Consider the following 20,842-nt stretch of genomic DNA (forward strand, 5'->3'; position numbering starts at 1 on the left):
GACTACCGGTGAAATGTTCACAAGGCTAGTCATTATAAGCGACTTTATTTGACGCTAAAACTAGTCAATGTAGAGTTGACAAATATGTTGTACATTAGCTTTAAGCTGTGTCACTGTAACATTTCATCATAATGTTTCGTAATATTTTGTAATGTGTCGTAATATGACTCATAATTTGGAGCGGGAAAATCCCTTTGGAAATGTATCAAGTACAGTAGCTATTTTAAATAGATGTGTGTCCTTTTGCAGGGCTTTAGTTTTTTACCCCTCAATGCATGAACGTTAAAGTGGCTTTTCCTCTGGCTGGGGATGGCCCATTTTCCAAATGGGATAAAACCAAAACCAATCACCTGACTGAAAACGAAATAATATTGGATGTAGGCGTAGTCACACAGCCTTACCCCTTCTCCTTTGATGTTTACACATCTGAAGGGTCTGGATAGGTACAAGCACTGTGGTGGTGGAGCTTCCACTATATTGCTTCCATCTTACAGATCTGCAAACACTAAATGTCTAGGGCCAAAGGGAAGGCGTAGAGAGAGAATTGGGACCGGCTGACAGAGTGCTCAGACCACTTTTGGACCACCCACATTTTCCTCTACTGGATACCTGTTCAGCCTCACTTTGCTTGAACCTCGTTCAGACCATGCTCAGGTTGAGGTTCAGAGTCATGTCCCCATCCCTGAACCCTCTGCTCTGAGCCCCGAGGGGAGTTCACGCCCTTCTGCTGTGTACGCGTGGGAAGGGAAGTGAGGAGCCGTGGAGTGGCGTAGTCAGCTAGCTACAGGCTCCGCTCAACTGGGTCGTGGGTAACATGCTGCCATGGCAACCACTATTCACTGGCCCCCGGGCCAAAAAATACTCTTTGCTTACTCTCTCTTGTTCTCACTTAATCTCACATGCTCTCTCTCTATCTCTCCCATTTGCTTCCTCTCTCTCTCTCTGTCTATCTCTCTCTTCATCTTGCTTTCTCTCTCTCTCTGCCCCATTCGCTTCCTCTCTGATTTTCTGTCTATCTCACTCAATCGTTCTCCTGCTCTCCATCTCCCTCTCTCTCTGGCGGTTTGTCTCTCCCCCCTCTCTCTTACTCTCTTTCTCTCTCTCTCTCTGGCATCAAAAGACAGTGGGATGAACTTCTTGACAGCAGAACCACTGTACTGAAAGGGGTTTGTGAGAGAGCCTTTGGAGGCCCGTGAAGCTATTCTCTCACTGCTGGTAGAAAAATAGGCCACAAATGAAAGACAGTTTCCTCTTTTGCCACTGTAATTCTCCAACTGAGCCTCATAGGCTTCCATACTTCACTAAATGCAAAGGCTATACTTAAGTAATAAGGCCCGAGGGGATGTGGTATATTGGCAAGGGCTGTTCTTATACACGACGCAACAGAGTGCCTGGATACAGCCCTTAGCCGTGGTATATTGACCATATACCACAAACCCCCGAGGTGCCTTATTGTTATTATAAACTGGTTACTAACGTAATTACAGCAGTAAAAATAAATGTTTTGTCATACCCGTGGTATACCACGGCTGTCAGCCAATCAGCATTCATGCTGCAAACCACCCAGTTTATAATCGTAAATATACCCATAGTAGGTTTTTCATACTCTGTCTATCTGAATGGGTTTAAGGTTGGTTGTATTCTAGTGTCAGATTCCACCCAAACAACATGGGAATAATTGAAAGTGGAGAACTAGACATAGCCTTGTGTCTGGTCTGAGCCCTCTGTCTATAGCTGTACTGGGCACATAGACATATAGCTTTGTGTCTTGTCTGAGCCCTCTGTCCATAGCTGTACTGGGCACATAGACATATAGCTTTGTGTCTGGTCTGAGCCCTCTGTCTATAGCTGTACTGGGCACATAGACATATAGCTTGTGTCTGGTCTGAGCCCTCTGTCTATAGCTGTACTGGGGCCCTGTAATTGTAGTTCTCATATTTCACCCCAGAGAGAGCAGGGCAGAGTGAGAAAGATGGACTAGACCTCGCTCTGTCACCTAAATTCTCCTCCAATGAATAGCCCATCGATTTCCGTTCTAGTCCGCCGCGGCCGTCCGCTCATGCCTGTCTGTTTCCCATTAGTGCACTTTAACTGTGATGATAAACGCTCAGCTCATCTGGCATCGCCACAGGCAGCCTAGCACCGGATGAGGCCCCTAGTTTAAGGCAGGAAGTGGAGTAGTAGTGGACCATTCCATTTGACAAGGGGGCACAAGACTCAGGGGGCCCGACCTGTTTGTCCCATTTCGACCAATCCCTTTTGAGCTCTGTCAGGATGGTTGTCTGTTCAGATGGAAGTGGACCATTCCATTTGTCCTTTTGACTAGGGGCACAAGTCAAGGGAACCAGACCTAGTTGTCCCATATCGACCAACCCATTTGGCGTTCCGTCATTTAGCCTGGTTTTCTGCTGAGATGGTAGGAGTTAGAGTAGTTAGTGCCCCACCACATCCATGCCTTGACTTGGTATTTCATTAACATTAATGGGATAGAGATCCATTATGCAATGCTCGCTCGGTCTCCGTGCTCTTATGCAACCAACCAACGCCTCATCCTGGAGTCTCAGCTTCTCGCTCAGCAGCAGTTGCTGCTTAGGTTTAACCCTTTGTGTTTTCTGGATAAGCCAATCTTAGTGCTGTATGGAAGTATTACTATTAGGACTAGCATGCAGACAAGATTCTGTTGCACTCTATTTCAATGCCTGTAGCAAACTGTTGATATCCAGTTGATGTTGAAGTCCATAGTCATGTGAATCGTCAGTTGGAAGCAACACTAATGAGGGTGACTAAATGCTTTGGCTGATATTATGGGATGCCATTGATGTTGGCATGTGGATGTCATTAACAGTCAACTCTGTCACCCGTCACTATAGAAACGGAATAGCCTATAGGCCTCTTCTTTTTGGTCGGGGTCTGTTCCGACATTCATTTCAGCCTTGTCAATTGAAAAAAATAAATAGCTACAGCTTCCAAAATGGAAAACATTAAATCAGAATGGATTTGTTTATTTGGAGAAATAACTGTAAAAGAAAGAGCCATAACACTCCTGAAGAAGAAATTTGCCGGTCTGTAATTACGAAGTGTGAGAGATGCCAATTGGAGCGGGTTGTCATGGAAACAGCAAAGTGGCACATGCAAGGGAATGCAATATCTTCCCAGAGTAACGTCCCACATTTGCAATGCGGAGCTATTTATAACGGGCAGTTACATAAGCCTCAACACTTGTGTTCAATGTAATGTGTTCTTTCTCTCTTTTTCCCTCTTAACAACACTGCTGTTGCCTCCTTCTCTAAGGAACCAGCAACCATAGCACTGCCAAACCCGCTCCACTGCCTTCCACAATGGTCGCTCATTACAACCCTGCCCATAACTCTTTACGAGCTTGTCACGGTGCACTGTCAAGGCAACGTCAGATTTAATGGTCTTGAAACAAAACAAATAGAATAGAAGTCAGAGTTTTGGGGAGTTTTGTAGCTGCCATATGCAAAGCAAAATATCAGGGTACCATTGACTCACCATATGACACAGTATTATTTAATATAGCATACCCCTCATAACTCTCTCATCCTGCCTGTGTTGAACTAGCAGTGTCCATTAGATGGTATGACTGGGGGCTGTGCACAGAGGACTGGTCAGGGATCTAGTCTAGCAATGCATGAAGTCAAAGGTCAACGCTAGCATCTCGTGGTGCTAGCACTGGTTAGCATTGATTCTGTATACGTTCTATGAACATCCAATAGGAGATCTGACCACTGTGTGCTGGGGAGGATTTTAACTAACAGCAGTTCCACACATCAGGGTCATATTCATTAGGACACACTGTAGCAAAATGCGTTGCAACGGAAAACGAAAACATGCTGAAAATGAAAACAAGTCCAGGTAGTCCCTCCCTGTTTCAGTCTGTTTTCTTCCGTTTGGTGCCTGTGGCCTATAAACCACTGCTCTGACAATAAGTAGCAATCATTTACAGTACCAGTCAAAAATTTGGACACACCTACTCAGTCCAGGGTTTTTCTTTAATTTTAAAAAATTTTTACATTGTAGAATAATAGTGAAGACATCAAAACTATGAAATAACACATGAACCAAAAAAGTGTTAAACAAATCAAAATATATTTTATATTTGAGATTCTTCAAATAGCCACCCTTTGCCTTGATGACAGCTTTGCACACGCTTGGCATTCTCTCAACCAGCTTTATGAGGAAGTCACCTGGAATGCATTTCAATTAACAGGTGTGCCTTCTTAAAAGTTAATTTGTGGAAATGTTTTCCTTCTTAATGCGTTTGAGCCAATCAGTTGTGTTGTGACAAGGTAGTGGGGGTATACAGAAGATAGCCCTATTTGGTAAAAGACCAAGTCCATATTATGACAAGAACAGCTCAAATAAGCAAAGAGAAACGACAGTCCATCATTACTTTGACATGAAGGTTAATCAATACGGAACATTTCAAGAACTTTGAACGTTTCTTCAAGTGCAGTCGCAAAAACCATCAAGCGCTATGATGAAACTGGCTTTCATGAGGACCGCCACAGGAATGGAAGACCCAGAGTTACCTCTGCTGCAGAGGATAAGTTCATTAGAGTTACCAGCCTCTGAAATTGCAGCCCAAATAAATGCTTCACAGAGTTCAAGTAACAGACACATCTCAACATTAACTGTTCAGAGGGGACTGTGTGAATCAGGCCTTCATGGTCGAATTGCTGCAAAGAAACCATTACTAAAGGACACCAATAATAAGAAGAGACCTGCTTGGGCCAAGAAACACGAGCAATAGACATTAGACCGGTGGAAATGTGTCCTTTGGTCTGAAGTCCAAATTGGAGATTTTTGGTTCCAACTGCCGTGTCTTTGTGAGACACGGTGTGGGTGAACTGATTATCTCTGCATGTGTATTTCCCACCATAAAGCATGAGGGAGGAGGTATTATGGTGTGGGGGGGCTTTGCAGGTGACACCGTCTGTGATTTATTTAGAATTCAAGGCACACTTAACCAGCATGGCTACCACAGCATTCTGCAGCAATACGCCATCCCATCTGGTTTGGGCTTAGTGGGACTATCATTTGTTTTACAACAGTACAATTAACCAACACACCTCCAGGCTGTGTAAGGGCTATTTTACCAAGAAGGAGAGTGATGGAGAGATAGTAAGTATAGACCGGAAGTAGAGGCCTGGGCATTGTTGTTCACTAATTTACTCCAAGTAGGGAAAGGATGGTGGGGTTGAAAAGTAATAAAGGGGAGTATATATATAAAAATAAATATAAACATGGGGGATTGGAAGTGATGCAGACAATTACATTGATAGAAGATACAATATATCTGCAATATTAAGCTGATCCATTCCCCCCGAAAAATAAACAAACAAACAAAAAAAAAAAAAAAAAAAGAAGGAGAGTGATGGAGTGCTGCATCAGATGACCTGGCCTCCACAATCCCCCGACCTCAACCCAATTGAGATGGTTTGGGATGAGTCGGACCGCAGAGTGAAGGAAAAGCAGTCAACAAGTGCTCAACATATGAGGGAACTGCTTCAAGACGGGGCGGCAGGTAGCTTAGTGGTTAAGAGCGTTGTGCCAGTAACCGAAAGGTTGCTGGTTCTAATCCCCAAGCCGACTAGGTGAAAAATCTGTCGATGTGCCCTTGAGCAAGGCACTTAACTCCAATTGCTCCTGTAAATCGTTCTGGATAAGAGCGTCTGCTAAATGACTAAAATGTAAGACTGTAAAAGCATTCCAGGTGAAGCTGGTTGAGAGAATGCCAAGAGTGTGCAAAGCTGTCATCAAGGCAAAGGGTGGCTATTTGAACAATCTCAAATTTAAAATATATTTTGAGTTGTTTAACACTTCTTTGTTTACTACATGATTCCATATGTTATTTCATAGTTTTGATGTCTTCACTATTATTCTACAATGTAAAAAATTGTACAAATAAAGAAAAACCCTTGAATGAGTAGGTTTGTCCAAACTTTTGACTGGTAGTGTGTTTAGAATTAGACGTGCATTATTCATGCCATTGGTTAAAAGGGCTTTGTGTATGTTTCTCTATGAAGACAAAGGAGAGGGAACATTTTTTAGGGGAAGTAGAGAGGAAGATGGAATACATGTAATATTTAACACTCCTGGGTGCTTGAGTGTGTCAATTCTAACTGGGAAAGTTGCAATGATGAAGTGAAAACGGTTCAGATAAGGTTGAGATGGATGAAGATAATGTTGTGGCTTTTGTTTGGAGAGAATGTGACTACTGTATCTGTCAACTTTACTGTAAATGTGACTCGGTTGTATCTGTCAAATCATTGTTTACGCAACACAGGTTAGCAAGAATGCTAATCCTCAAGGGTTTCAGGCTACAGCATACAGTGAATCCCTTTCTCAGTCAGAAATGATCACGTTTAGTATTTATGAATTCGCTAATTCATGAATAATTAAGCAGTGACGGTTGCTCTCCAGGACGAAAATATACATAGTATAGTTCCAATGTATGCCTACATTCTAATGTAGCAAGAGGCCGAGTTATAGGCTAATGTCGCTCGAAAAAAATATAATTGACCCACTGTGTAGTTCTTTGCTCCTTCTTAGCAAGGTGCTCTCTGTCTCCCCCCGCAGGTTGCTTTGAATGCTGCATCAAGTGTCTGGGCGGAGTGCCCTATGCCTCACTGGTGGCCACCATCCTCTGTTTCTCGGGCGTGGCTCTGTTCTGCGGGTGTGGTCACGTGGCGCTGACCGGCACACTGACCATGCTGGAGAACCACTTCTCCCGGATCACCACTGATCACGCCACCCTCACCATCGTGTAAGTAGTGTGTGTGTGTGTGTGTGTGAGAGAAAGATAACTCATTTTCTCTGTTGTATCTCCTATATGTCTTTACCTATATGTCAACCTTTACAGTTTATAAAGGTATTCAATATGAATGTGCCTACCTTCACATTCATTCCTATCTTGACTGTATCTGTCCGAGCAGGATCCAGACCATGCAGTACATCATCTATGGCATCGCCTCCTTCTTCTTTGTTTATGGGATCATCCTGCTGGCTGAGGGCTTCTACACCACCAGCGCCGTCAAGAAGGAGCTGCAGAGCCAGTTCAAGACCACCGTGTGCGGCCGCTGCATCACAGCCACGGTGAGACATGAATACACACACCCGCCAATATGGTCACACACACAAATACGGTCAAATATGCTTAAACACACACACATACATAAAAATATTGAACTCATGAATACATACACACACACATTCAAGGGCATGCTTACATGCTCACACGTACAACCGCACACATTGCGTCTGTGACGTTCACACACATACGGCTGTACACACTCATGCATTTAGGCGTACTGTCCCAGAGGGTAACTCTGGCACAGTTTGTCCTCTCTAGGCTGATCAGTGTAATCGCTGCAGATGTCCAGTAACGTCAGCCTCTAAGGCCTGGAAGGCTGCTATGAGGACGGTTGTATTCTCCTGAGTGTCGTCAAGCTAACATTGGATGAAACTTTTGTATCAGGAAAATGTGGATGACGATATGGTGATGAAGATGAGGACGAGCTTGGTTATAAATATCCTCTGTCATTAGGTGATGGTAAAGGCTATGAATGCAATAATGGAGAATTATACATAGTAGAGTGTTATGTTAGGTATAGCAGTAGCAGTAGATTTCAATGACAAGGTTGACAATGATGATGATGATGATTATGATGATGATGATGATGATGATGATGATGATGATGATGATGACGACAATAATGATGATGATGATGATGACGACAATAATGATGATGATGATGATGTCACTAACACCTCTCTCTCTTCATCAGTTTGTGTTCCTTACCTATATCCTGGGCCTGGCCTTCCTGGGGATCTTCGGCTTCTCATCCATCCCCGTCTTCCTCTTCTACAACATGTGGACTACCTGTGCTGCCCTGAAGTCCCCCATGGCCAACATCACTGATCCTGACTCCATCTGTGTGGACGTCAGGCAGTACGGTGAGTGTCACTCAGTAACACACACACTGATCCGTGTGATTACATGTCAACCTGGTTCATGAGTTTAGGAATAGGACCCATATTCATATGACGGCCATTCTGCCTATAGCATCCGGCAGAACACGTCCATGTATGAGCCATATATTGATGAGTCATATCAGGATATAGCCCTGCATAAGGGCCTAATGCAAGGAGTGTGATGTACGTCCACTTGGCAGTGGTAGGCTGTATCTTATTAACATTATGCCTGTGTTATGGATGCTGATAACACAGCCTTTAAATATCTATAGGGTGTTTAAGTCATTTACTGCATCGACATCTATATCATGTTTATGACTAGAGGAATGTATGGTATGTCAACCATATCCGTGCAACATTACCATCACCCTCAAGCAGTGCATCATCATCATCATCATCATCATCATCATCTGTCCTCTTTAATGGCATATGGTATAAACAGATATACATCAGAATGAGAGGATGCGTGAACATTTACTATCGCATTAGGTCAACTCAAGTGATATTTACGACAAATGCTGTACAAGTGAAGTGATTGACCACTCTGCACTGAATAGGGCCTGTCTTAAAGCTACAGTTGGTCCTAACCGATATCTCTTGTTCCTGATTGTCTAGGTATTATTCCATGGAATGCGACACCTGGCAAAGCCTGTGGATCTACACTAGGAGACATTTGTAGCACGAGTGAGGTGAGAACGGCAACCCTTCCTCCTTCTGTAAAGCTTTCTGTACATCATATGACGGCCATATTAACCATCATGAACCTCATATAATAGGAATATCATATAAACCTTCCTATTCACCAAAAAATACGTTTTATACATTTGTCAAAAGCGTAAGTTGAAATAATGCAAAAATATAACACGTGCTGTAGATTCTTCATCACTGTACTGTAATTATACAGAGGCTGATTGTGGGAAAGACATATTTTATGAATGTCAATCAAAGAAAGTATCATCACTAACCAGAGATCTGTCTCCATGTTTTCCAGTTCTACCTATCTTTTCACCTGTACATTGTTGCGTGTGCTGGAGCAGGCGCCACCCTCATTGCATTGGTAAGCTTTGGATGCCCTATATCCCGAATTCCCCATGTTTGCATCATTTGCATGAGTTGCCATGGCACGCTGATCTGTTGCCATGGTAATCCCTCCCCCACGCTTCATGGTTCTGACTCAGTTTTCCTGAGGGCGTAAGTCTGCCCTATAGCTTCTGGCTGGACACACACTGACATGGGCCATAGGAAAGAGCTCCTGGCTAACACACATTTGCTTTGTGGCCAATGGAGAGCAATGCCTCACAAGACTCTGACCATATGGTATTTTGCACCAGAGATGATAGAATTAGACCTGTATGTCATCATACAGTGGGGGAAAAAAGTATTGAGTCAGCCACCAATTGTGCAAGTTCTCCCACTTAAAAAGATGAGAGAGGCCTGTAATATTCATCATAGGTACACGTCAACTATGACAGACAAAATGAGAAAAAAAAATCCAGAAAATCACATTGTAGGATTTTGAATGAATTTATTTGCAAATTATGGTGGAAAATAAGTATTTGGTCAATAACAAACGTTTCTCAATACTTTGTTATATACCCTTTGTTGGCAATGACACAGGTCAAACGTTTTCTGTAAGTCTTCACAAGGTTTTCACACACTGTTGCTGGTATTTTGGCCCATTCCTCCATGCAGATCTCCTCTAGAGCAGTGATGTTTTGGGGCTGTCGCCATTTGAAATTGTGTGCGCTGTAGCAATCTAACTTTGTTTATAGATGTAGATATATGCAATGTGAAGCAAAATGAAGGTACAGTACTGCACAATCTAGCCAGATGCCACCCAAGAACAGCACTGGCCTCCCAAAGGCCTCCTGGTCATTGACTTTGTTTCTCAGACTGTCTTCTCATCTCTCCCTCCCAGCTGATCTACATGATGGCCACCACGTATAACTATGCTGTTCTCAAGTTCATGAGCCACGGCAACCGCCGCTCCACAAAGTTCTCAGAGCCATATTAGAGAGAGAGAGAAGAGAGAGAAATTATAGAAAGTGAAAAAGAAAGATAGTTCAAGGAAGAAAGAAAGATGAACAGAAAGAAAGACAGAGAGGGTGGGGAGGAGAGTATGTACTGTAGCATATAGAGAAATGTACACTACTGTTAACACAATACAGATAGATCTACAGTATGTGCCTTTGCTTCCAGCCCTATTGCCACACATGCCTTTAAACCACATTGAGGGACTAGTGAGTGCATGATTAGCGAACATGGCTGAGGTCCCTCACAATCTGTCCAGCCAGGATATGTGCCTAGAAGTACTGATCCAATACAGTAGGGGTACAGTTCCTTGAGGGACCGCTAGTCAAGGCTATCAGTTCATTCAAGTAGAGCAGGCACATAGCATTAAGGATGGATAGATTATCAATACAAAGGGACAGCGCAAGTGTAAGAAGAAGGGAATATTTGTGTTGATGTGTCTAGCTTCAGATGAATACAATATTCTGTAGTTATTCTAATCGAAGGATATAGTTTTCTTTTCAATGAGACTTTAATATCTTTCCCCCAAGTGCCAACTGTCTAGCTTGAAGTTAGTATATTTTAGTCTGTTTAGGCTCTTTTTGTGATATTTGTTATGAAAGACGTTGTGCCTTTTTAGTTTATGCAAAATAAACATAACATATGAAGGAAAACCAAGACCATTGTCCTCTCCTTTTAGGATAGAGTGACTGTTTGGAGAAAATGAATTCCCACTGACTTAGTTTTCTGTAATTGACTAATACTAACCTAGCCAACCTAACCAACAAATACTGACATTGTACAGTAGCAATGCTAATGTGTCTTGTTTGACATCTGGTAGACTGGTCAACATGATGTGTAGCTTTTACTCATGTAGCTTGCTTTGGCTAACTAACCCTCTCACTGGCCACCACCCTATGCACTTTCCTTTCCCTCCCTCCCTCCCTCCCTCCCTCCCTCCCTCCCTCCCTCCCTCCCTCCCTCCCTCCCTCCCTCCCTCCCTCCTCTCTGCGCCCTCTCTCTCTCTCTCTCCACAGATCCACTATCTGATGATCCTGTCGGCGAACTGGGCCTACCTGAGGAGCTCCTGCAACCAGAACGAGTACCAGGACATTAAGACAAAGGACGACGATGTGGAGGAGGGTGGCTCCAAGGAGGGTCTCAACTCCTCTTACTCATAAGAACCGGCCAACCACCCCTCACACACTTCCTAACCTCCAACCCCATTCTGAGTAAAACCAACACCTGGGTCTCCTTCACTATGGGCGGTGTTCTGACATGAGATATGTGCACTCAACTCAAATTTTCACACTTTGGCTACGTTTACACAAGCCTTGGTCTTTTGACCAATCTTATCATATCTTTTTACATCAAGTATTTTTCAGAGCTGATCTGATTGGTCAAAAGACCAATTAGTGAAGAAAATGTCAGAATTGGACTGCCTGTGTAAATGCAGCCCATGTCTTCCATTGACATCAATGGACAATTTAAGCGAAAGTCTGAGTTGCGAACACTTTTCTCAACTCTGAATCAGGTCCTTTGTCCAAAAGGGAGCAAACGTTTTCAAACGGAACAGGTATATGAGAAGTTCCTATTGGATGAGCTCAGGTTGGGTGGTACCTCTTCCTGTTTGCGAACGTTTGCTCTCGATTGGACCGTTACTGAGCGCAACCCTGCTGCCATAGCCTAACTGCTCTGAGCCAATCACAGCACAGCACTAACACAGCTCCTAATAACCGCCTAACAACAAGGTCACTGTCTGCACAACTCCTGAGGAAGCGTGCCACAAAATGTCCTCTGTTTTTTGGTGTTTTATATATATGAATATGAATATATTGTGTGAATGTGTATGTATGAATGTTTTTTTTTTATACTACTTCAAAGTATGACAGGTTTGCTATTATTGTATTTATCTGGTCTTCTCTTATCTCTGGTATTTCTCTCCTTTGGTTATCTTATCGCAACCCTGTTTTACCTGATTTCGTTTTTTGCTTTTTTTTTATGGTAATGCATGATATGTTGCACTATTTAAAAATATAAAAAACTAAAGTAGAATTACAAAACCCCATGTATACATTACATACAAAGCATCTCAGGGTGCCTCTCATAGAAAATATTCCTACTATTATGTTAACTTTCCGATTCCTTTATTGACAGCCAGCAATTTCTGTTGAGTAATTCTTCATTTTGGCCTGAGGAGAAAAACGTGTGCTGTACCCTAACCGGATTGGACACATTCAGTAATGTGACTGTTGGCCCAAAGCGGCAGTTCTGTCAGCAGCTGTCTGCAGTGCTAACGCATTTCTTTGACCTGCAGGTGAACCTCTAGCCTGGTCCCAGATCTGTTTGTGCTGTCTTGCCAACTCCTATGGTCATTGTCGTGTTATTATGACCATAGGAATTGGCAAGACAGCACAAACTGATCTGGGACCAGGCTAGTGAACCTCCACCTAGCTCTCTGTATGGCAGGTTTCCTCTGGAAACAGCCTTGCTTCTAAACCCACAGGACAAACCAACACTCAAGGTCAGATTGCCTTGTTCTGTTTGTAAGTGATACATTATACATACCTCAGGTACGAAACCAAAATAAAGACTCCTCTAGCCTGGTCCCAGATCTGTTTGTGCTATATAGCTCCTATGTTCGGCATGATAATGACCATAGGAGGCAAGACAGCACAAATAGATCTGGGACCAGGCTAACACTTCACTGATTAAGCACACACTTGTTACAAGGCAAGGTCACAGCTGAAGCGAACATAACAAAAGTTCAATGCTTGTTCATTGTGTTCATCGTACACAACCGTGAAGGGTGGATGTCTTTCTCCTCCCGGTTTTTGGGATCATACATTCACTTTCCTCAAGACAAGTCCACCCTTAAAGGGGTGAAGTTCACCTGTAAATATATGGACCGCCCCCAAAGAAAGTTCTATTGAATGACACCTCCTGAATGTGGAGAGCACGGTCAAATGTTTTAACATGCTATTTTACCTTTGATTACCAATATGTAAATGTTTCCTTTGGAGTATATGTTTAGCATCCAATGACTAGTTCTGCATTTGATATAATAGTAATGTAACATCTTTGAAACTGTAAGCAAATACAGAGTTACGATGCTTGTATTGTATACATTTAGAAATGTGAAGAAGAAAAAATACAAAATGTTTTCAATGTTTTTATCAGTTTTTAGGCAGCTGAATCTTTCCCTGTGCTAAAGTAATGAATAATAACTTGTCTTTGACATTATTTGCGATTATTTTACAATGGCAAGGCAAATAAAAGTGACTCATCTGTCATATTTTTAGGCCTGTTATATGAACAGATATTGTTTGGATGTTTACAATATAAAGAGTTAACAAGTCAGGAATTATATATATATATATATATATTTGTTTTCAGTTATTTGATTATAATGACCTATTCGATAATAATGATCACTGAGTAGTTCAAACGCTTGGGACTATAAGGTTCTATCTGCATTTTAGTCTAAATTGAGTTATTGACATAGCCTTGTTCTGTTCAATGTTCTCTACCTACATACAGTATACTCTAAATACCCCAATTCATGTTAAGTTAAAAAGAATACAATATAAAAATAGCTGACACCATTCAAACCAATGAGGGCTCAAACTTTAGCCAGTTATCTCAGAATCATCTTTTTGCAGATAGAACCTTATAGTCCCAAGCTCCTGAGTTATCTTCCTCAAACCAGTGAAACAATGATTCTTTTAACTTTCATATGAAAAGGCATGTCGGTATTGTCCACGTGTGGAAACGTCTAAATACTGAAAAAAGTACTATATTCCCATGTGTGTTATGTTTGATATAATACAGTGTGCTTTGCTGCCAGGTTGATGTAGGCAAGCGTATGTTCCGTTTCATATAAGAAGATGCGTTTCAGTCAGGGTGTGTTGTCGTTTCCTCGTTATTGCATGAAGGCGACATGACTGTGTCTTTGCAGTTTTTCAGGTGATGTGTAGTCAATTGTACTGACAACTATGGTAGGCAGTGTTTGCCCCCACTCAACTCTCTTTTTTAAAAAGATATCCATTGTACCTTGATGACATTGTAGTCCCTGTAGTTGTTTTTCTTTTAAACGTTTTAAATAGTTATATGACTCCTGTATAGTGATGATTTTTGTAACCTTCTTTAGTAAAAACGATATTTTTTATTATCGTGAAAGAGCTGCTTTCGGTCTCTTTCTTACAAGTTTGGACTTCCTGTTAAACACACACACAATGGGATGAATGACAAATATGCTTTTAATGTTGCAGATAGAAATGCCATGAATAGAGCTGATGTGATTCCTTATTCTACATTTCAGAGAGGCATGTTGGTTCTACATAGCCTATTTCTATCTATTTTGCGTCCTGCTTAACGCACCCCAGCCCTAGTGTGCACCCTCAATCACAGTGATGGGACAACCTTGGGGTGTTGCCTTTGTAGAGGTTTGTGAGATGCTGAGGCCACCTGGTGGAAAGATGTAGCATTGTTCATTTCCTAAAATGGTAGTCCAAAACCATTGATTAAGACCAAGGGAAGCTCCGGGGTGAAGTTTCCCCTAGGAACAGATCTAGGATCCACTCCCTCTCCCCCAATCCTAACCTTAATAATTAATGGGAGAAATACAAAACTGACCCAAGATCAGTATCTAGGGGCAACTTCACCCTACACCCCAAGAAGGGGGTCCGCACAAATTAGGATAGCAGTGCATTTGGCCTACAGTTGACCGACAGTACAGTGGTCAGTGGAAGACCAAACACTCCATAGATGGAGCACATAGGTTTAAAATGGCCAACTTTATTTCAACACACACACAAAAACATACATTTTAAGACCATATTGATAGTGTTTCAGGGTGGTTCATGTTTTAATACAAGACACTAGAACAGGGATGATCAACTAGATTCAGCCGCTGGACAATTTATTTCCTGAGCGGATGGTCAGGGGGCCGGAAAATAATTTGTAGACTGCAAATTGACCACAAGAAGCCCAAAGATATAATATTTTACTAAAACATAATCATTTCAAACCTTGCTTACATTTGTATACGATCATATGTATCTTTCTATTATGCGTGGGAATACTTGGGAACAGATTTCCAAAATGAAAATCACTTGGAGCTGATTTGACTGTGTTTTTACAGTCTTATGTCCAACAATAAAAAAAATCTCTATATATATATAAAATAAAACATTTTGCTCAGAAAACTTGATGTGCCAAATAAAATCACCCGCGGCCCAAATCCGGACCGCGGGCTGCCAGTTGGGGAACCCTGCTGTAGAAATTACTGGTTCGCATTTCAATACTGGTGACATCACTGTTTTTTGGGAGTCTTTTGTCAAATGACCAACTATATTTTGTACATAAAAACAAAGTACAATAGCCTACAGTTTTTAGTGTTTCATGGTTGGTCTTGTTTTACAGCAAAACGTAGAAACAACTGGTATGCATTTACGACTGGTATTCTTGGGCCTATAGTAAACACAACTCATGATAGCACAAGTCACCTAATAGCCTACATATAACAAACTGTGGTGCAATGGCCCTGGATTTGCTGCTCCATTCCTTAATGATTAGTCCAGTTCCAGGAAATATAACATTAAAAAGCCATTGATTTCCAAATTCTCCGAGAACAGTTAGGCTAGCTAATGCACTTCCGTCCTGAGGCTTCGGGTGCACTAGTTCGCGTAGTGAGTGACTGTAAATAAATTAAAGCTAATGTTTTTGACGCTAAAAGACCAATCTACATGCTTCAGTGCCATGACATTCCTAACGAACACACATTAACATGGCTATAAAAAGGCTTTTGACGGTTGATCTGGAAATTGGATGAGATTAAACGTGTTAAAGCTTTTATGGTCATTATGAATGCTGGACATACTTATGGATGTTGATGGGAGTCCATTCAACGTTGGTCTGGGCTATACAGCACGTGATCCAGCCAATGAACGGCTTCGAATTCAAACAGCCAAAATTTGCATGGCTGGGTTGAGTGGGTTTAAAATCTAAAATCAGCGCAGCAAGTGAGAATAATCAGAGAAATGGGTTTGACTGGAATCTTCTTTCCATTTGTACAATGATGTAGATTGGACAGAACTGGTTTTACCCCAATACATACTGTAGTTCAGTCAGTCTGCGTACTGGACTAACCACTGACGTTAATACAAAATCTGATTATTTTAACAATCAACAATATTAATATACATTTGGCACATTCAGCCCATTTAACAGATGGGATGACGATGTAATAGTTCCCATGTGGCTCAATTGGTAGAGCATGGCGCTTGCAACGGCAGGGTTGTGGGTTCGATTCCCACGGGGGACCAGTATGAAGAAGTATATTAAATGTATGCACTCGCTACTGCAAGTTGCTCTGGATAAGAGTGTCTGCTATGACTAAAATGAACATATGTAGTAATGCTGTATGTGTCTTTCAGCACAGTAGTAATGCATCTCTTGGAAGGAGGAATGCAGAACAAAGTCATGTCTTGATCGTAATGGTCACTGATAACACACACACTCTCACCAGCGCAAAGGAATGTAAAATAGCAGGCCCAACTATTTGCACTCCTGTGTATGATAAAACGTATATAGCCTAAGTGGGTCGGGTGTATATGATGCTATGAACAGGCTGTGTGTCCGCGTGCACATGCAGTCGTGTAAACCAAGGGAGGAGCACAGAGCAAAACGAATGCATTAACCACAGTTAAAAAGGAGAACTGGAACCAAGTGGCCGTTGGTATCATCAGTACTCACAATTTACAGCCAAGTTGGCCAGAGTTGGGGAGCAGAAGTTCAAATAAGCCCCTCCTGTCTCTTTAAAGGCCCAGTGCAGTCAAAATTCTGTTTTTCCTGTGTTTCATATCATATTGTATAACATCTGATGAAACTAACACTGTAAAAGTGTGAACAAATTTGATCCGTTTATTTCCTGATAGTTGGTGGTTGAAAATATAATCTACACAGAACATTATAAATCAGCAGGTTTGCATGGGCGGGAGTTTCAGCTTCCATGGTGACATCACCATGCGGCAGATTGGTTAATAGACCAATAAAAGACAGTTCCAAACCTCTCTGCCAATAACAGCTTGTTTTCCCCTCCTCAGACCACACCCAGACAATATTAGCTAAATTCTTGCTTGAGAAATAGTTTTTTGCTAAAAAGCTATTTTTGCCCATTTTAAATTGAGATAAACAGCTGCATTGGGCCTTTAAGAGTCAAATAAAGGTAATCAACCCTACATCTCCTCAGCAGCAGGAGGCGCCAGAGCGCGGCTTCCTGTGCAGGTCCACTGTGTCTGTGGGGATGAGGTGCTCCCCCCTTTCCTCCTGCGCCAGCACCCTCCTCACCGCCTCCTCGAACGCCGCCGCCACGTTGGTCGAGTCCTTAGCGCTCGTCTCAAAGTACGGGTGGCCGCCGTTCTCGCGGCACCACTGGCGGGCGTCCTCGCCCGAAACCTGCCTCTCCGGCACATCCAACTTATTACCCAGGATCACAAACGGGAACTTCTCGGGTTCCTTGACATCAGCGTAGTAGGCAAACTCCTTCTTCCAGTTGTTGAGATTGTGGAAGCTCTGGTTGTCATCCACGCTGAAGGTTAGCAGACAACAGTCAGAGCCGCGGTAGAAAGGTGTCCGGAGCGAGCGGAAGCGCTCCTGGCCCGCCGTGTCCCAGATTTGAAGCGTCACGGTGCGCCCGTCCACCTCCAGCTCCTTGTTGAGGAACTCCACGCCAATTGTGTGGAAGAGGTGCGTGTCAAACTTGTTGGTGACGTAGCGGTTCATGAGGGAGGACTTGCCCACGCCGCCGTCCCCCAGGAGGATCACTTTGAGCAGGGACGACTTGGCTGTCATGGCTGGGCCCGGGGCTGGGGCTGGGGCTGGGGCTGGGGCTGGGGCTGGGGCTGGGGCTGGGGCTGGGGCTGGGCCCGGGGCTGGGGCTGGGGCTGGGGCTGGGGCTGGGGCTGGGGCTGGGGCTGGAGCTGGGGCTGGAGTGTTGGTGGGGTAGCTGGCTGGGGGGAGATCTGGGAAGCGCTGCTGCTACCTGACAAATAGATGACATAGTCAGTCAGTAAACAGATAGTCATTCAGTTTAATCAATCAACTGACTGACTGACTGATTGATTGCTCTCTTAACAGGCAGAGAAAAGAAAAGAACAAGATTAAGAAACACAGATTAACAATATTAACGCAGTACCTCATCTGTAGTCAGCTAAAGTCAAATCAGTCACAATGTTATACTGTCTAGTAGTTGATATCTTATCCAATGAAGACGTAACATTTTCCTGCCGACATTAACTGTTGTAATATTCTCAGCATGCATGTGTCACATGGACAATGATCAGATGACCATCTCTTAGAGAATCACATGAGCAAACCAGCGGCCGCAGGCCACACACTACAAGAAAGTTTTGTATGTGTCATGCGCGGCTTCAGAGCAGACATGATGCATTAAAAACGTGGGGTGAGTGAGTTTGGCCTGCTGTACAGTACAGTAGACAACTATAGGCCTAAAACTTAGTTTAGTCTGCTACAATACAGTAGTACAGTAAAGAAGAGACAGTTACAGTAATGCAATCTTAATTGTTGCAACACTTGCCATTTCTTACAGTTATGTATCAAGGCAAACCATAGCCTAATTCAGCACCGTTTGAAAAAACAGAAGATATGACGTTAGTTCATCATCGTCATGGTATTAGCCTATGTCAACATATCGAAAGGATTCCATGACGTGCATTTAATGAGGCCTTTAAGTTCCTGTAATTAGAATGAATGTGGTTAATTTCGACCCTATTAGTCAAACGGATGTCTGGTATGGGTATTAAAATTCCAGGTTGTTGCAGGCCTTGGTTATTAATCCAGTAACACACTAACACACTGAAGGGTTCAATGTTTCTGCTATTAAGCAATGACTAGCATTGCAGGCTGCTGAGAAAGTAAAGAAGAATGTTATCCTTAAACAAACACAAAGACCACAATTAGTCCAAGAGACCAGGTGGGTCAACCCACTTGCAATTCTATGAATTACATTTCAAGTTTTTTTTAAAGAGAAGAGAAAATCCAATCGTCCAATTCCTAACATCCCTATGAGACCTGATTGAGCCCTGTGAGAGAGTGAGAGAGTGACAAGTTTAACAGGGCTCCGACTGTTATCTGGTTGGTGATGAAGGGATTAAAATGAGTAGAGAAATCTGAGCTTATCACCCCCTCAATGCCTCTCCATCACATAATCATCAATGTCTGGTCTCTGATTGAGGTAGTGTTCAGCAGCCTCCTCAAATACTGTGACAACACTGTGCCACTACATTTAAATGAATTGCACCACTGACCTCTAATCAATGGAGTTAACTACTTCAGAAATCTTCTCTAGCCCTCTCCCTATTTCCATAATGATATAATAACATCCAAAAGGGTTGTGAAATGGGCTAATCAGCCCAAGTAGGTCAGAGACAGAAGCACATCTTGTTAGTCAAATTGGTTAAAGTGGAAACTCGTTTTTGAGACTTTGCCTATTGTTAGCTGCCTCAGCCTGAGCCAACTACAGTGAATTTAATGTGGCGTAATATATCTGGACTGGAGAGGACACTGACTGACTGCACCTTTGTTACGCTGCCTTTCTGCAGCAATGGCAGCTGGGGTTCACACACACACACACACACACACACACACACACACACACACACACACACACACAGAGAGAGAGAGTCATGTGCCCACATCAGCGTTGGCTCTCACGGTCACAAGATTTAAAGGGAAAGTAGGCCTACTGATCAGGTTAGAAGAAAACAAATACTGTTTAGCATTATCGGCATGACTGTTTAGCATTATCAGCATGGTAACCAATGGTAATGCTCTATCTATTCAACCGAGAGCCGTAGTCTGTGAGATCATGCGCGTAGCCTAAACATCAGCTGGCTTCATGTAGCTGGCTAGGCTAACTGGTTAACAAATATAATTTCCATTCAATGTGAAAGTCTGCAAGTCTGAAATATCTAGCTATGAACAGTATCAATTGGTTACAACTGTACCTTACTGTTTATAATGTACGTCGGCGGTGCCATACCGCTCCATCCCTTTGCGACATCCTCACGAGCGGCCAAGGTTTCCCCGTGACATGTCGCTACTGGGCAGGACTGCTCGAGCGCTACTGACGTTTAGATGACCGATCGTTTGGCACGCCCACTATGGGCAAAATGGATCAAGGAAGCTATCTACTGAAAAAGTATAGCAGGAAATGGACATTCTAAATACTGATGCGTCGTGGCTTTTGAATGTGCTCATGGCAATGCCCATACAAAACATCTCTGGCAATATTGTGATGACGTCACTGTAACATTATATACAATGGGCGCGTCCCTCTGCCCAGGAGTTGCTGACACATGTGAGATCTTACAACGCAATGGATAGGTTTTTTAAGGATCAGCTAACCACATCATATGTTGTAGCAATCTTTTAGTCGATGACACAGTCAATCACTCAAACACTGCACTTTGTCAGGGATAGCCAAGCCCTGTTGTGACAAGAATACGGTTTCCACTAGAAAGCATAGCCACAAAGTCAAGATTGACCACAAAAGTCAAAATCTTAATTTAAGGTTAGGGTTAGGCATAACGTTAGCTGTGTGGTTAAGGTTAGGGTTAAGGTTAGGTTTAAAATCAGATTTTAAGAAGATAAATTGTAGTATGGGGTAAGTTGAGCCCCGGGAGAGGGTAAGTTAAGCCGCCTACAAATGTCTGTACTGAATGAAATATTACCGCTACCTTTTTAAAACCATGCCTATATTTACACTACCGGTCAAAAGTTCTAGAACCTACTCATTCAAGGGTTTTTCTTT

At 42.7% G+C, this 20,842-nt stretch overlaps 2 protein-coding genes and 1 long non-coding RNA gene across 7 annotated transcripts in view; 1 reads left to right on the top strand and 2 right to left on the bottom strand.

Annotated features, from left to right (window-relative positions):
- The window catches only part of LOC121535962 (neuronal membrane glycoprotein M6-b), a 34,750-nt gene extending 20,563 nt beyond the window's left edge, over window positions 1-14,187 (top strand). For 2 of the 3 annotated variants that reach the window (XM_041843200.2, XM_041843202.2), the window contains exons 2-7: window positions 6,604-6,790; window positions 6,960-7,119; window positions 7,812-7,980; window positions 8,614-8,687; window positions 8,990-9,055; window positions 11,046-14,187. In XM_041843200.2, coding sequence (XP_041699134.1) covers window positions 6,604-6,790; window positions 6,960-7,119; window positions 7,812-7,980; window positions 8,614-8,687; window positions 8,990-9,055; window positions 11,046-11,189 — 800 coding nt within the window. In that variant the 3' untranslated portion in view covers window positions 11,190-14,187. Of the gene's footprint in view, window positions 1-6,603; window positions 6,791-6,959; window positions 7,120-7,811; window positions 7,981-8,613; window positions 8,688-8,989; window positions 9,056-9,916; window positions 10,683-11,045 lie in introns of those variants that run through there. The other variant, XM_041843201.2, reaches the window with a different exon arrangement.
- On the bottom strand, window positions 11,851-14,978 carry LOC123482235. The gene is made up of 2 exons (XR_006657619.1): window positions 12,440-14,978; window positions 11,851-12,319 (listed from the first exon to the last, which is right to left on the bottom strand). It is a non-coding gene; the product is annotated as an uncharacterized LOC123482235 (long non-coding RNA).
- A 1,930-nt stretch (window positions 14,979-16,908) lies between these two features.
- LOC121535963 (ras-related protein Rab-9A) lies at window positions 16,909-20,314 on the bottom strand. 3 transcript variants are annotated; one of them, XM_045209262.1, is made up of 3 exons: window positions 20,037-20,314; window positions 17,990-18,052; window positions 16,909-17,875 (listed from the first exon to the last, which is right to left on the bottom strand). In XM_045209262.1, the coding sequence occupies exon 3, from the start codon at window positions 17,860-17,862 to the stop codon at window positions 17,257-17,259; it is 606 nt and encodes a 201-aa protein (XP_045065197.1). In that variant the 5' UTR covers window positions 17,863-17,875; window positions 17,990-18,052; window positions 20,037-20,314; the 3' UTR covers window positions 16,909-17,256. The 3 variants fall into 3 exon arrangements, with proteins under 3 accessions (XP_045065197.1, XP_041699138.1, XP_041699137.1); XM_041843204.2 differs by having other exon boundaries at window positions 16,909-17,886; window positions 18,001-18,052; window positions 20,042-20,311; XM_041843203.2 differs by having other exon boundaries at window positions 16,909-17,886; window positions 18,001-18,052; window positions 20,037-20,311.
- Between the last annotated feature and the right edge of the window lie 528 nt (window positions 20,315-20,842).

The sequence above is a fragment of the Coregonus clupeaformis genome, chromosome 29, assembly GCF_020615455.1.
Source record: "Coregonus clupeaformis isolate EN_2021a chromosome 29, ASM2061545v1, whole genome shotgun sequence".
Taxonomy (NCBI): domain Eukaryota; kingdom Metazoa; phylum Chordata; class Actinopteri; order Salmoniformes; family Salmonidae; genus Coregonus; species Coregonus clupeaformis.

Coding starts and splice junctions, on each gene's coding strand:
- LOC121535963 (XM_045209262.1), bottom strand. CDS start 17,862: ATGACAGCCAAGTCGTCCCTGCTCAAAGTGATCCTCCTGGGGGACGGC.